Genomic DNA, 17557 nt, shown 5'->3' on the forward strand with positions numbered 1-17557 from the left:
TGTTAGTCGGATTACTAAGATTCGATTTTGATTCTCTTTGTTGGACAGGGATTTTATGTATTGTATCACGTCTTTGGCCGTCATTAGCATATCTAGAATACGACATCTTTGAATTATTTGCGTTCATTGCGTTCACTTACGATAGTTTCGAAAATTCGTAATTTTTCTTTAAACTCAGAATAACATTTTGCACCATAAAGAATAATTTTATCAGAAGGGGAACCCTGTATCCCATTTATTGTGTATTGAATAACAGAACATTCATCAATAAGGGTTTGAGACTGATTCGCAATTTCACGCATGGCAATAAAATATTGCATAAAAGTTTCATTCGAGCGCATTTTACGTCTTTCTAGTTGTTTATGTATTTCAATCGAAGTTACTTTATCGGAAAATTCATTAATTAATGCACTTTTAAAAGCATGATAGGAATTTAGATTTCTTTGAGAGAATAAAAAAGATTTAGCTGCGCCGGAAACTAATCTCTTTACAAAGATTAATTTTTGTTGTTCGCTTAAAGAAGGAAAAAGAGAAAAATTCTCTTCAACATCATAAAAAAAACTTTTAATCGAATAGGAATCATTTCCTGTGAAGTTTCTACAACTACCACAGAGATCGCGTAATAAAAAACAAAACTGAAGGTTTATTTCATTCATCGTTTGTTTATTCGAGGGATCATTTTCGAGTGATTCCCTTTTGGCGCCAGTAATTAATGCATGACTGTTATTTATTAATGTTTCGTCTGAAGTTACGGGGATGGGGAAGGAAGAATTATTACCCGTATTACTCATAGAGCTGTTATTAATAGATGAACTTTCGGTTTGAGAAGCCTTTTGAGGAGACAAAGGTTTTTCTTCTGTTTCCGATAAAAAACTAGTATCTAACGAGTTCTGAAATTCATTTAAATTTGTTAGGGCTTTAAAAATATTTTCACACAAAGCATCTTTGTCGGTCTCAGTTACTTCTAAGTGTAATAAATTAGAAACGGAGATAAAGTCAGATAAAGAAAAAATCTTCAGCAATTCTTGTTTATGTTTTTCTACATCTAAATTTTCAAATCTTTCAAAATTTCTCAATCTTTTTCGAGAAGAATGGTCAAAATTACTGTAACCTAACACAGAGTTAAGCAATTTTACTGAATTAGTTTTTGCATATTTAAGGGAGTTAGCGATTAATTGAATATCGCCTAGTTTTAAAGACATTGTAATGAATTAAAACAGAACTAATGCACATTCACTCGGGATTAAAATTTAAAGGGAGAATGGAATAAAGTAACGTACTATACTATAAATTACAAACTTGGGAAAAAATTGCGCCTACCTGGTTGGGAGCAGTCGAATTATTCACTCTTTCCTTCTTTTTTTTAAAGCAGCCAGTATATGTCAGCACAGTTGCACTAGAACACGAAGTAATTGAACCTTAAACGTTTTCACTTGAATCATATCCATCCAAAACGTGCACTAACGTCCATTCACCAGTCCAGTAAAATATCCACGGCAAAAATCCACTCTTATCAAAATTTTTAGCATCAATTTAACGTCTTAAATTGTACTAACGTCCACAGCTTTTCAACAATTTGGCGGGATTTGCTAGGGGTATTCACGAGAAAGGCCGAGCCCCCAAAAATGTGGGAAAAGGCAACGACCAGCATTAATATTTGAAATATATTTATTAGAATTAAAGGAGAAAAGATAAAACATTACTACATAGAACATAAAAGATACATGAGCGTGAGCTGCACGTCTTGCAGTCTCACTGCCCAACTCTCGTCTGCCAATAATGGCGGGAAAGCATCACGTGATTAATGACGTGATGCAACATGGCGCCATACGGGATACGAGATCTGTCAGCGCTTCCCATATATATATATATATATATATATATATATATATATATATATATATATATATATATATAAAGGAAGAAAAAGAAGAAAAGATGGCAGCCAAAGTAAAAAGAAAATTGTGAAGCAGTCACAGTTAAAAATTAACTGTTAAAACTAATTTTCTATTTTATTAGATTAGATAGAATTTTCTATTCTATATTCTATTTTATTATAAAAAATTTAAATGGATGCCAAGAAAAATTACTACTGTAAGGTAAAAATATTTTGGGAAGCAATCATAGTTAAAGACTGTTCTACTTGTTGGCCTCTCTTCAATTTCTACATTTCAATTTTATTAGCAAAGTTCAAAACTTAAAAAAAAATTACTGTTTTAAAAAATTTAAAACTTTTATTACTTGCTATTGTCCTGCTTCCCTAAATGTGATGTTGTGATAACCCTTTGGATGATATTTTGAAGGCTGAAATAAAGACCTTTTGCGATCTAGTTAGGTTAATCTTAGAAAGGGAATATATATATATATATATATATATATATATATATATATATATATATATATATATATATATATATATACAAAAGTATTAAAATCAAGTTAATAGGAAAATCAAAAAAACCAAATAAATACTATGAAGTTTTTTTCCTTTTCCTTTTTTGGTTTTAGTTTGAATAGGTAATAATTTTTTCGAAACTGTTTTGTTTCGTTTCCAAACTATTTCTTACTTTAGATTGGTTACTTATATATATATATCATAAAATAAAATAAGCTTTACATAAACTTACATAAATAAGCTTCACATAAAATAAGCTTTACTTTATGTGAAGCAGGGTGCAGTTTTGAAGGCAGTGAAAAGACTTTCGATTTCTTGACGTAGTTTTATTTCATCTTGGAGAAACACGCATTATTTACAAGCAGGATCGACGAGCAGCACATTTTTTATCCTGGTCTTATATAACCTGAGATGTCGATAGGGAAAATATTTCTCCATAGGGCTTATATATAATGAGATTTCGATAGGAATTTTCTCTACATGCGTCGATGAGGCAGGGGAAGCACAGAGATCTTTTAAAAAAGAATGTGCTTATTGGACATTTTTCTAGCCCTTCATGCGAAGTGTGGGAAAATGAGGCTTTTAGGCGATTCAGCAATTTTACAAAGCTTCTCTTGAATTAATTAAATAGAGACAGTGGAATTGGATCAGGAAATAAGAGAATATTTTAGAATGAAGTTACTATGGGCTAAATTAAGATAAAACCTTGGAAATTAATTAAATTGAAATTAAAGTTTAATATATATATATATATATATATATATATATATATAAAAATTTATAAAACATCCTGTATCTTCACAAATCACTGTAGCAGAAATCTCATAGTTTCATAGCGAATTGAATGTAATGATTTTGAAGAAATTAGCAAAGAGTAAGAAGAAAAAGAAGTTGAAAGAATATATCAGCCATTAGTAATTTCACTACTAATGATATTTCCCCCTGACATAATCAATTCATAAAAAGAGGAAATAAGGAAATAGTAAGTAGGAAATCGTGAAATCAGAAGAAAAAGTTGAAAACAATTCTGTTTAAAGGAATTTAACAAGTTTTTTTTTAATTATTAAAACGAAGAATTGTGAAATTAAGACAAACGATTTCAAACATCTTGATCAGAAGATTTTTATTAAAATGATAAACTCAAAAATTCGTCCATTATCAAATGATGAATATATATATATATATATATATATATATATATATATATATATATATATATATATATATATATATAAAGATGTTTTTTTATTGTTTCAACTAATCTCATTCAAAACCTTGTTTGATTTTAAAATCAATAATAATGCATTAATTTTCCTTTAACATTTGCTTCGAAGGTGTGAACTCAATAATGAAAAATATTAATGGTTACTTTAACTATATAGCTGAAAGCATGTGAAAGAGCTATCCATTTGAATGTTTGGGTTGTCCTATTGGAGACAAACTAAAAGGGAACTTAGACGTGGATAACATCCAAGAGAGACTTCTCTATTCAGCTTGTTTGTCTGGGCTTTTTCTAACGCACCTCTGTAATTATGAACTTATATAAAAGAAACTCGTAACCATGTATTTAAAAAGAAACATCCCATTCACTTATTTTTTATAATCATCCAGATATAGAGCTGCATCAGATAATCCTCCAGATTCTTTACCTATTTTGTAGCCTATAAAATGAATTGTTCATTCATGTTTCAAAAACTAATTTGATTTGAGAATTCAAAAATGTTTGCAGATGAATTTTTTTTCTTTGAATCGACTCAAATATTTTAGCGATTAGGGGTTGCGGAAAAATGATGATCTCTATTCTGTTAACCTCTCAAATACCTGTAGTGAATTGCTTATAAGCCAGTTAACAGCTATGCTACACGAGCAATTGCTTTTGTATTGTGGTCATGTTACTGGACTGCGAACCACAAGGTCCCAGGTTCTATCCTCACTCATTCCAATCCTCCACGTACCCTGTTAAACAAAAAAGTAGCACTTAAAGAGTTGATCAAAACAAAACTAAAGTAAACTTGAAAACTGAATTGCTATTTGATTAAGCAATACTGCCAATTTAGTTTATGAGTAATTAATTGCTTATTTATAATAATCATGGATTGGTAAAAGGGAAGTATGAAATAACTTTTTAAGGTGATTCGATTCACCTCTAATTAGTTTAAAAATGTTTCAGGTTTACATCACACATTTTCAATTTATTTTTAAAATCGACTCTAAATTATATAGCACAGAAAACAAGCACAAACTGGGGATCAATTAAAGAACGTCTTTTTTCTGTCAGTGACAAATTCTATGAACTATAAAATATTAGGATAATATTAAAGATTTATCAAATATAATTGTTTAAGTTTTTATATGTTCATTATGTCTACTCAGATAATAAAATATTTATAAATGCTGAATATCTGTTTTTATAATTGTGTGCAATCGTTGATAGCGGATAGTTTGTCGTAATAAATTTTCATATATTAAAAATAACTAAACTAAAATTTATATTTAACATGTCAAACCTATGTTAATTTATATGAAATTAAATTGTCCAATTTATTAATAGAGAGCTCTGAATGTTCACATTAAGACTACAGAATATCTAAATCAGCCACTGACAGTCACGTGACTTTGACTACAGATTAATTGACCTCATTGGATTTTGTTGTGAATAAAAATCAAACTAATTAGATTTCCTTTTTATAAAGCTATTTTAATCCCCTAATTCGTTTAATTAAAAAGAGGATTTTTTCACGTGGGCAAAACAAAAAGTTTATTACTTTTTTCCTTGAGATACCATGTACAGAATTAAATTTTGTTGGTAGTGCTGCCATCTAGTGTATTTTATAGAAGAATAATTTCTCTTTGATGGCAGGGAATTAAAACATAACCAAATTATGTACAATCTCCATTTATTTATATTGATTTTTAAACAATTAATTAATATTAAATTAATTTCCTAAAAGTTCTGAAATGCAAGACTGCATATCGAAATTTTCTGAACATGAATGAAATATGATATTATACAATACAATATTTAATGTAAACTAATTACCATAAACTGAGTTTATTTAGTCTCAAAATCAGAATCTTTTTAACGCTTCTTACCAAAGATAAGCTTGAAAATATAAATTGTACTAATTATCCAATTCATGCATATAATAAATTAGTATAATTTGGAAACAAATAACCACTAGTCAAATGTTAATTAGACCCAGATTGTGAGTAAAATAGAAAACGTGCCCAGATAAAATTAGAATCATATATTACAGTATTCCTCTGAACCCTCCATAGCATCATTCCACATTTTTTTATTATTCCTAAAACGTGATATGATACTAACCGTTGGAAATGAAAGCAGTTTCCTTTTTATTAGTGAAGAATTTTTCTTATAGCGCACCATTAGTAACACAATATTTTTTCCAGTCCATTGGAAGCCTTTTTTTTTTCTTTGGCCAGTGCCATGCGCTGTGATATATCTTTCCTGACCTTTATTATGTAAATATTTTTCCGCTTTGTTATTTAGCTTAAAAATTTGCATGTATTCTGCTCTCAAGAAATCTCTTGGAACTTTGGAGGAATTTTTGGTTTCTACATGAGTAGTGATTAAGCCAATAAAGGGAAAAGATATGACAAAAATGATAATGTCAGTTTGTTATTTTCAAATTTTTTAATGAACTAGCCACTTTCAATGATTAGTTTACCAATCAATTTCTCATTAACTTAATCATATTAATCAACATCTATGAACTAAATCGTATTTTAAGTTAAATTTGAATCACAAACATATAATATTCTGATTTATTATATGTTACAAATAACAATATGTGCCAACAAATTGGCGAAATTTGTCCGGTTGTTAATACTGGATGTTCAGCCAAAATTTTATTTTCAATATCTCCGAAAACTTTAAGACAATGGGAATGAGAGGGAGAGGTGAATAGAAATCATAAGCATTGATGTGAAACAAAGTTTTGAAAATGATGGATTGGCTGGTGTTTAGATAACTCTGTCAGTATTTTTTTTTTACCATTTAAAATGCACACTAAAGCGTTGTTTTTGCAGTTTCTCTCAAAAACGAAGGAATGGTATAGGACAAACATTATTAGATATCAGGAGCTTTTATACAACAGAAAAATTAGCAAGATCGGAACAGTGGTTTGAAATGGGCGATATATATATATATATATATATATATATATATATATATATATATATATATATATATATATTTCATGTGTCTCAGAAATTGCTGTAACGGTTTGGATCAAACTTTAGATAAAGTTTTGCTTTTTAAGTTTATCTGTATAACTGACTTTCCAGAAAAAAAACGCGATTATTTTACAAAAAAATTGTTATATCTAACTATTAGAAATTTATTCTACCTGTTCTCATGTTGATAATGTCATATAGCGCCATCTTGGATTCGAATTCACCTTGGTAAAACTGAGTGCAGGTCCAAAAATATAAGCAATGATAGATAAACTGTAAAATAAATACTCTAATACAGGAGACTGTTTCAAATAACATGTTAAACTAAGTGCATTCATAACTTTTTTTACTTAAATGCCCAGTTCATATGTAGGTAAGATTGAAAAATATTCATGTGTAATCAGTATGTGATTCGCATCTAAATATTTTCTCCGAAAAAAAATAATAACTGCCAAGCGAAGCTCTGTCTCGCAGGTACTGAATTTTATTAAAAAATAAAAATAACCCTATAGTTAAAAGAAAAGTCATTGTAATATTTTACATATCTTAATCATAAAACAAAGATTTCATTTATAATTTATGGAGAGTTAAATAAAAAAATAGCTTTTAAAAATATTTTTAATCGTCTGCAGCTATTGCAAAATGACATTCAGCAAGCGTAAGAAATCAAAGTTGTAGAAGGAAAATTAAAAAAATATATCTACTGTTTTAGTCAAACAATTATATTACGTAAAACACAACAACAAATTAATTTTTTCCTAAATGAAATTTCTTCATATAATGCATCAATATAAAAAGCATGTCATAGAACAATATAGGAATTTAAAAACATATAAAAAGTTATAATTCACCTAACAACATTTTGTGGTTCTGTTGTTTTTATTCTGACTTTAAAAAGAAAACTGAAGTTACGTAATTCATTTGTTTGATCTGATTTCTTTCTTGACGCTAAAGATTTTGTCAGAAAACTTTTTATGTGCCAAACGGTTTTTGTCCCAAGCATCGATAACAACTGGAAATAAACCGCACCGAAGGCACCTTATAAATAATGTGAATGGTAAAAACTGCCGATATTTTTACGCATCTAATATATACTGGGCAGCTGCATCAACAGTTGGGAGGCTGAAAACATTTTCTATAGCATAGTGGCTCTCTAGACTTCTGGGTCTACGACTTGGAAATGTTCTGTTGTACAAGGAGTACTAAAGCTCTAGTAACCTCTTTATTTGTAAGTTCTGTTTCAATTGTTATTTGTTTCTGTTACTATCTTTATGTGATCTTATCTTATCTTAGAACCGGCATCCTGCACTATAAATCCCTTTTTTTTTCTGGACTAGATGTCGAAATTTGAGATTATTAGTTACATTTTCGAATTATTTTTAAATCCAGATTTAAAAACTACATCTGGAGTTAGATGAAGCCGTATAGTAAACCATAGTTAATGCAAATCTAGGATCCCTTGTTTCCACTTCAACCCCCCCCCCCCCCAATCAGAAATTTCTTTTTGATTTTAATTAAGATATTTTTAAGAAGCAAATATAGAGAGAAATCGAAATAAAAACAAATTTAACTGACTCAAGAACATTTTGTTAGTTTAAAATTTATTTTATACAAAGTGAAAAAAAAATTTCAAAGCTATCTAAATTTTTTTAAACAACTTTTAGTAAGGCTGTTAATTACTGAGTTAATTAGTTAACTGGAAAAAAATCAACCTCCCTCACTTATATTTTGGAAAATCTAGAAACACGTAGCAAAATCTTAAGAATGATGATCTGAAATTTAATGGTATTTCATTTTATTTAAAATAAATTCGAATTCATGTTCATATGAAAGCATAAGAATAAGAAACTCTTTAAATAACCACAAAAGTAATTTTAATAATATTAATTTGATAAGTAAACCCTGTTTGCCTTTTTTCTTAGTTTAAATATGTATTATTAAGAATGCACATCAGGAGAACAATTATTATGTAAAAAATTCAATGAATACAAATATTAGGTATAGAGGATGTCACAATGGAAGAAAATGGACAGGGATGGTTGCGACTACAGTACAAAAATCATGAAGATTATTGTTGAATCGATGCTTGATGGATCTGCCTTCTTCAGTACTTCCCACAGTAATTTACATCATTGCTAAGTTTACACTCGCTTTTGAGGGGGAGGGGGAGGGTAGAGGCGATTAATTTCTTGGAATTGCACCATTTATAAATATGCTAACCATATTTGGCAATCACCTATTCCGCTGCAAATAGCGTTCTGTTTCATTGCAATTAAATCTTTTACGCATAACTTGAAAGTGATGGTTTCCTCAATGAAGTATTTTGAAGCGTCGAATTCTGATAAAACATTTAAATTCTTTTATTTTAGTATCTTATATATGTTCTGATCATAAGATACATGAACATGTCTGATGGAATCAAGTCCATGACAGCGCCGCGTCTCTAAAAAAACAAAATAACTGCAGCTTAATTCAGCTTCAAATTGTATTTTGTCTTTCATTTTCTGATACCTCATGTAAACTATGGGTATAATATGCGGAATCTTCCTTCATTAAGTTTTAAAATGGGAAAAATCACGTGATTAAATGTTTTATGAAACAATAAAAACGGTTTGATTTTCATAATAACATTGAAAAGTATCATTTATACATCTTAGAAGTACACAAGATCGTGAAGCCCAATGTTAATTATACACTGTAAAATAAGACAAGACTCTCCCAAGGGGAAAGAAAATTTGCCACCACTTTGCCTTTTGAATTCCATTGACTAGTGCTAAAAATCGGCAGTTGATTATCGCAGCGCTTATTGACGATAGTCCGAGAATATTTAGATTTTCAATGTTACTCTATAGAATGCCAATGTCTTCAATCCGAAGAGTAGTCTCATCAAAACCTTCTCTCATATTCCCAAATAAATATTTTATCCCTTTCCTCATTCCCACATAAAATTATAATCCGTTGAATAACACCCTGGAATCCCTTGTATGACATTGTGAAGCAATAGTTACGAAATATACGCAAAATCAGATAACACTTTAACAAATTTGGTGTGAAAACAATGCTTCAAATTCCATATGCGTTGTGAACATAGTATATTCACAGACAAATAGACAGACAATGACAAAAATATACTTTTTGACAAATATATACTTTTAATGACAAAAATCCACTTTTAATGACAAAATATACTTTTTGACAAAAATACACTTTTAATGACAAAATATACTTTTTGACAAAAATATACTTTTAATGACAAAATATACTTCTTGACAAAAATGCATTTTTAATGACAAAATATACTTTTCGACAAAAATATACTTTTAATGACAAAATATACTTTTTGCTGCCAAAACTACACATTTAATGACAAAATATAATTTTTGACAAAAATAACTTTTAATGACAAAAATATACTTTTAATGACAAAAATATGCTTTTAATGACATAATATATTTTTTGACAAAAATATACTTTTAATGACAAAAAAATACTTTTAATGACAAAAAAATACTTTTAATGACAAAAATATACTTTTAATGACAAAATATACTTTTTGACAAAAATATACTTTTTGACAAAAATATACGTTTGAATGACAAAAATATACTTTTTGAACTTAGGAAAATCTGAAACGTGGAGATCGTCAAAATCTCGAGTTCAAATTTTTTGACGATTACATACTTTCTCTATACTTCGTAAACAAGAAATAAAAAAACGCGTCAGCAAATTCTTAACTCGCTAAGCACACACAGTCTCATCACAGTTCAAATAAACAAGTTCTGAATTTATGTGGGGCGCTGAAACATAATTAATTTTTGCAAAAACATGGGTTTAATTCCATTACACAGAATAAGAAATAACAAGAGTTAATGTCATTTCTCTGACAATTGGCATCTATTCCTGCTATAATCTCTCCAAACTATTAGGAATAGTTTATCGGTAGAGATTACTTTTAAAATGGATACAATCAGAATATTAGAAATTCTAGGTGTGACCCAAGACTAATGTGACAATGTGATTAATTCCATTTTTAACAAATGAAGGCGCTGCAATCGTTCAGCTAATTTCAGAGTTAAACTTCCGAGTCTTTTTTATGTGATTGCCTATTTTTTGCTAGACACATTTCTTGGTTAAGAACCTTCATTTTATTTTTTATTCTGTGTTGAAGTTATAAAAATTAACAACTAACGCTATTTTTATCAAAATATTAAAAGAAATCAGATCCCATTTGTTGCTTATGAAATATCTGGATTTTAGTTTAATTTAGTGTAGATATTTTAATATCCCGTTTTAAAGCAACACTAGGGCTATTTTGGAAACGGACCTCGTATTTTGAACCGAGGGTCAGATGACGAGATGAAATATATGGAAGCGCTAACAAGATTCCCTTCAGGTATTGCTACATCAGATTAGTATTTTTTTAACGAGTGAAATCACAAAGGAAATATATACTCTATCACTCGCGACTAATAATTTTGGTTTTATCACAAGGTGATCATGATTAACCCTTTAAAGGGCCATTTTTTTCTAATATTATGTTAAAATATCTTTAGGCTTGAATTTAGAATAAGAAAAGGGATTCATTTAGCTTATTAGATAAATTTAATTTGATTAATGAATTAATTTGGTTAATTAATAATTAAGTGGCTAACCAAGACACATCATTTTGTGTGAGATAAAGAACTGAAGCCTCTAAGTTTCTGTCTTTCTAAAAAAATTTGTCAGAATTTATGCCAACCTACATAATTTCATACAGAGATTGATAAATTTGGTGGGAAGCATACTTCCCACGGCCTTAGAAAGGGTTAAAGCTCATTCACATAGAAAGTATTCTGAAAAACGGTACACCTTTTTGTATGCATATTATTCAGACCATGGAAATCCTTTTATGTATAAAAAAAAAAAATTCATTTTTGTCACCGTGGGCAAAATGTTGAATTTTGGCAGCAACATAGGCATGAAAAGTTTTAAAAAGTTAACTTTTACATGAATGGCGCAAATCCTCGGGGGTCATGCCACGTCTGGTGTTTCGTTGAGCAATGGAGATAACCGACTTTACCTACCGGGTGGCTGTCTCAAAACCCAGATTTTATAAATATATGTGTGTGTGTGTGCGCGCGCGCTTGCGTGTGCGTGTGTTTGTATACATATATGTTTATAATGATATCGCTTGATCTAATTTAAATCTTAATGAATTTTCTAATTTTTATCTTAATTTAGCCCATATTAACATTCTAAACTGTTCTCTTAATTCATCATCCGCTTTCCACTTTTTTATTTAATTAATTCTACACGCGCATTATAAAACCGCTCACTTCAGCATTTTCTCAAGGTCCGAGCGAAGTGATAAAAATCCTTAATGTTTGCAACATTCTTTTAAAGATACCTAAATGTCCCTTTTCTAAGCCTACACGTGTCAAAGAATTCCCCAATCAAAATCTCAAAGTAAAACCACCGAAGGAAAAAATGTCGATCTCTTTCGCTCTTCTGTTCTTGTGTCGCGATGTAGACTGATGCATCTCCTACCGCTTATTCTTCTTGTACATAAATGATGCCTCCTTTGATGAAATAAATCGAAATTTCAAAATTTCAAAAGTTTCTTCTGTTAGGCCACGTAACTGCTAAAATATTTTGAACTCAGCGAAACCTCTGACGGATTGGGCTAAAATCTGACACACATTTACAATTCTAGTGGTAAAATTTCATGTATCAAATTTTATCCACAAAACTCCTTGCGATTTATTTTTAGTTATTATATTTATATGAATACGGATAGACAGATTTCTTGTTGTTTGATTTCGCCCAAAATGTTATAGATGTCTGTAATTTTAGTGTTAATGCCTACTATTAAATTTAATGTTACCAGTTCTATGCATTTGTGAATTATTGAATTCATTTACAACATTTCAATAGAAAAATATACATATATTTAAAAAAAAAAGAATTTATTCTGACTCAGAGTGGCGCAAAACATGGAGATTTATTAAAATCTCGAAGAGAATGTTTTAAGAATAGAATGCTTCTATTTGCAAACTTCATCTATGAGAATATTACATATTTATTGATTCAAGAATCCATAAATTTGACCATCTATAAAGGTATCGAACTTATACATATTTGATGTACAAACATTTTATTACATAAGTGTCTTTTAAATGCATTGTTTTTTCATGAAATAATAAAGAAAATTTTATGAATCTTTAATTTCGAGTTTCAGTTTTGTCGATATCTGTACGTTTTGGAATAATTATCTGTTTCTTGTCTTAAGATCAATACAAATTTGCAGCAAGATGGGCTGAGTGCTTGAACTCAAGGTTCTTAATCTCCGAGCATGACAGTTGGAATTTTAAGAAAAATATATCAGTTGCCAAATTTTGTTTCGTTTAATTTTTTCGACCGTGAATTTTCTGTATTCATTTTGTTTTCAAAGTAAAATATTTCAGAGTATGATTGAATATCAATTGAAGTTTTTTCCGCAGTAATGATTCATGTGAGTTTATACGGATTTGTTGTAAAAAAACAAAAAGGGTCAAAAAAGTGAATAGAAAATATTTTAATTTCATTTTTACTAATTATAGTATCCAAATTTAAAGACATTAAAAATTAATTAATCAAATTGATTAATTTTTAAAGACTAATCAATTGAATTATTGATCTCATTAAATGATTTCAGTCAATGTTTAAGTTCCTTGATTATATTTCTTTAATAAATAATTCTTATGGGGAAGAATGTATCATGAAATACGAAGAATTTCTATTAATTCTTTTTGTATTAAAATAATTTTCTTTTGTTTTGACCATAATTAAAATCATCACTTCACAGAATATCAAATTCCACTATGCTTAAAATGTGTAACTCACCACCATAAGAAAAACACCTGTTTCTGATTACCTTCGGAAAACAAGGACAATAAAAATTATTGTCACCCATTCCATAATCTATATGTCAGGGCCATATGTCACCCGCATTTCTGTTCGATAAAAAATTTTTTTATTGATTGCTCTTCGACAGCCTTGCCCTGTGTCTTAGCATATTAGTGATTGGAGATTCTGTCGGATTACTGGTCAAAATTTTTGAAATAGATTTCCATGCTATTTTTTCAATAGTACGATGCCAGGATAGACACGATATTTATTTAAATTTAACGAACTAATCGAAAACTAATGTTACCGAATTTTATGCAAATAAGCTCGAGTGCGAGTCAAATAAGCAACTAAAATGTTGCTTTATTATTTGTTATATTTGAAATACATGTGTTGGCAACTTGCGTAAAAAAAAAAAAAAAAAAAAAGATGGAATGTTTAAAAGATACAACAGGATAAAGATTTGTCGAATGGAAACGAACCATTGATAACGAAAGTAAGAGTGCTTTGAAAAATTTGTGCACTTCAAGGTCTAAACCCATTGTTGTCGATTTGGATGATGATGTCACTCATGAGGAAATGCCGAAACCTGTGCCGCATTTTGAATTTTAACCCAAAATGAATACCAAATGTTATATTTAAAATTCGCTACATTTTATTTCAAAATAAATCAGCATCCATTTTAAATTTAATAGACTTTTAACTAGGTATATTTTTCTTTTACTATTTTCACAGACTATTATTTTGCTGTTATAATTTTTTTTAAAAATTTCTTACAACGCATGTTTTGAACTCAATAGATATTTTGTCTTTCATAGTCTTGTTTCACCGGGAAATAAAGTTTTCAGTACTCATTTATGTATCTATTTCTGACGGTTGTTAAAAACATTTCAGGTTTTAGTTATTTATTTTTACAATGAAATTTGACAGAATTCACTTATCAAGAAAACTAATTTTAAAGTGAATTATGTCATATATTTTTATTTCTTTATTTTATCTGATCGAATTATGGAGATGATTTTTGAGGTTTTGTACGGTTCAGAAAATAAAACAAACTTTCGATTATTGATTCCAGATAATTAATTTTGTTTCAAAAAATTGAGTTTTATCTGATTCTTCTAGTACTGGAAATATATGTCTTTCGATAAATTTAAATTTTCTCTCTATAAATTCTTATGGCATGGTCATCTTATGGCATCATATTTTCGTTTAACGGTATACGCACAAATCAAACAAAATGTTTAATGTAAAAAATTTTATTATGTGATTTGAATTTAAATATATTGTTAATTAAGAACTTCAGTGATTAGTTTTTAATAGACTATTTTTAATATACTACAGTGTTTGATCGTTAATTTTCTCGCATACTTTCTAATAGCATGCTAGAGAACGCCTTGCATAATATTGGAGTACAAGAGTTATGAAATATTGACTTTTGACGTGAATTTAGCATTTTTATTGAATCTATCGTGTCATCCTTGGCATTTCTTTTCTTTTTTTTTTGTCGATTAATTTCTGGCATGCAATTAAAAGCATCCGAAAACAGAATTTGTGTTTTAAAGGCATTTTCCCTAATCGATTGAAACATAGATTTAACTTAAAACTACATTTGTAAAATCACATACCAGATTCGATATATTTAAAGCATTGTGTCTTTCATCTACCGTGTGTACATATTTCTAAAAGCACAGACCAGCAGACGATCAATCTCTTGTTGGCTTTGACTCAAAATTTGATAGGTGTCTAGAAGATAAATGTTAATTCTGTGTATCGAATGTTATCGATCGAGGTCTCTTCGTTTTGAAATTATCGTGTTAAATTATAATTAAACAGCCGGATAGACGGACTTCCTCTGAGCAGAATTTACTCAAAATTTGTTATATATCTAAAACTTTGATATAAAGACCTTATACCAAATTTCAAATGTCTAGATCGAAGTGTTTTTGAGTTATCTTTGTCGCAGACAGACGTATATTTTCCAAAATTTACGAGTTCGGGGTGGTCTAAATCGTGGAGATTCGTCAAAATCTCTAGTTCGAATTTTTTGAAGATTACTATACCCTCTATATGCTACGTATGCGGGAAAGTTAGGCGAATATCATCAATTAGTAAATATTTAAAATTTTATTTTAATTTTATAAATAAAATATCGTTGCTTCAAGGTTGAATAAACAAATTTTAAGACAAGAGTATCAAATAATATTACCGTTTCCATTATTTTCATTATGCATTCAATATAGCTGTGTTATCCATTTTCGAATAAATATTTTTTTCTCTTTTCAAAATCATCTCATAATCATAAACATGAAATTTTTGTCAATGTCATCTACTTACTTTTCAATTAGCAATGATTTTAATATCTGAACTTAAATACAACAAAGTATAAAACAACTTGGAACTCGAAATGGATACATATAACTGACGTATAAAGCAATTGAAAGATTACAATAGTGAACTTTTTATCTTGGTTAAATCCAATTATAAAGTCGGCATTCATGATCACTACCTGCCAACTGATTCCTCGATTCAACTAGTAATTTTTATTGTTTAAATCAAATTATAAAGCCGGCATTCATGATCACTACCTGCCAACTGATTCATTGATTCAACTAGCAATTTTTATTGGTTAAATCAAATTATAAAGCCGGCATTCATGATCACTACCTGCCAACTGATTCATTGATTCAACTAGCAATTTTTATTGTTTAAATCAAATTATAAAGCCGGCATTCATGATCACTACCTGCCAACTGATTCCTCGATTCAACTAGTAATTTTTATTGGTTAAATCAAATTATAACGCCGGCATTCATGATCACTACTTGCCAACTGATTCATTGATTCAACTAGCAATTTTTATTGGTTAAATCAAATTATAACGCCGGCATTCATGATCACTACTTGCCAACTGATTCATTGATTCAACTAGCAATTTTTATTGGTTAAATCAAATTATAACGCCGGCATTCATGATCACTACCTTCCAACTGATTCCTCGATTCAACTAGTAATTTTTATTGTTTAAATCAAATTATAAAGTCGGCATTCATGATCACTACCTGGCAACTGATTCCTTGATTCAACTAGCAATTTTTATTGGTTAAATCAAATTATAAAGCCGGCATTCATGATCACTACCTGCCAACTGATTCCTTGATTCAACTAGCAATTTTTATTGGTTAAATCAAATTTTAAAGCCGGCATTTATGATCACTACCTGCCAATTGATTCCTTGATTCAACTAGCAATTTTTATTGGTTAAATCAAATTTTAAAGCCGGCATTCATGATCACTACCTGCCAACTGATTCCTTGATTCAACTAGCAATTTTTATTGGTTAAATCAAATTATAAAGCCGGCATTTATGATCACTGCCTGGCAACTGATTCCTTGATTCAACTAGCAATTTTTATTGGTTAAATCAAATTTTAAAGCCGGCATTCATGATCACTACCTGGCAACTGATTCCTTGATTCAACTAGCAATTTTTATTGGTTAAATCAAATTTTAAAGCCGGCATTCATGATCACTACCTGGCAACTGATTCCTTGATTCAACTAGCAATTTTTATTGGTTAAATCAAATTATAACGCCGGCATTCATGATCACTACATGCCAATTGATTCCTTGATTCAATTAGCAATTCTTAAACAAGAAATAGATTTTAGTGTTGTGATTCCAGTATCCTGAATTAAGCTTAAACCTAAGGAATATCTCTTAGGAATATGTCTAAGGAATATACAGGGTGTTTATAAAGTCCTGGACCCATTTTGATGTTTAATAACTCGTAAAATAATAAAGATATAAACAAACTTATGGCATTTATTGATGGAATAACTCATATATTTTCCTTTTCAGGTTTGAATATTTTTACTTTTGTAAATATCGTCTGCACGTGTGATTAATTTCAGATAATTTCATTTTCCATTCTAAATGTCTGTACTTTTCTAAATATTGTCTGATTATTAATTGCATTTTTCTCTCTTTTGTTTTTGGCAACTATTGCAATGTTATGTTTACTTTTGATGTGTTTGTTCTATGTAGTACTTTTGTATGTGACGGCAACAGAATTGGATATCCCAATTTCGAACGGTGTGCAAG

At 29.3% G+C, this 17557-nt stretch overlaps 1 protein-coding gene across 1 annotated transcript in view; it reads left to right on the forward strand.

Moving 5' to 3' along the window:
- Window positions 1–7757: 7757 nt before the first annotated feature.
- Window positions 7758–17557, forward strand: part of LOC129965838 (uncharacterized) — a 105888-nt gene continuing 96088 nt past the window's right edge. Inside the window, exon 1 of the mRNA XM_056080056.1 lies at window positions 7758–7820. Coding sequence (XP_055936031.1) covers window positions 7773–7820 — 48 coding nt within the window. The 5' untranslated portion in view covers window positions 7758–7772. The remainder of the gene's footprint in view (window positions 7821–17557) is intronic.

Source organism: Argiope bruennichi, chromosome 4 (genome assembly GCF_947563725.1).
Source record: "Argiope bruennichi chromosome 4, qqArgBrue1.1, whole genome shotgun sequence".
Lineage (NCBI taxonomy): Eukaryota > Metazoa > Arthropoda > Arachnida > Araneae > Araneidae > Argiope > Argiope bruennichi.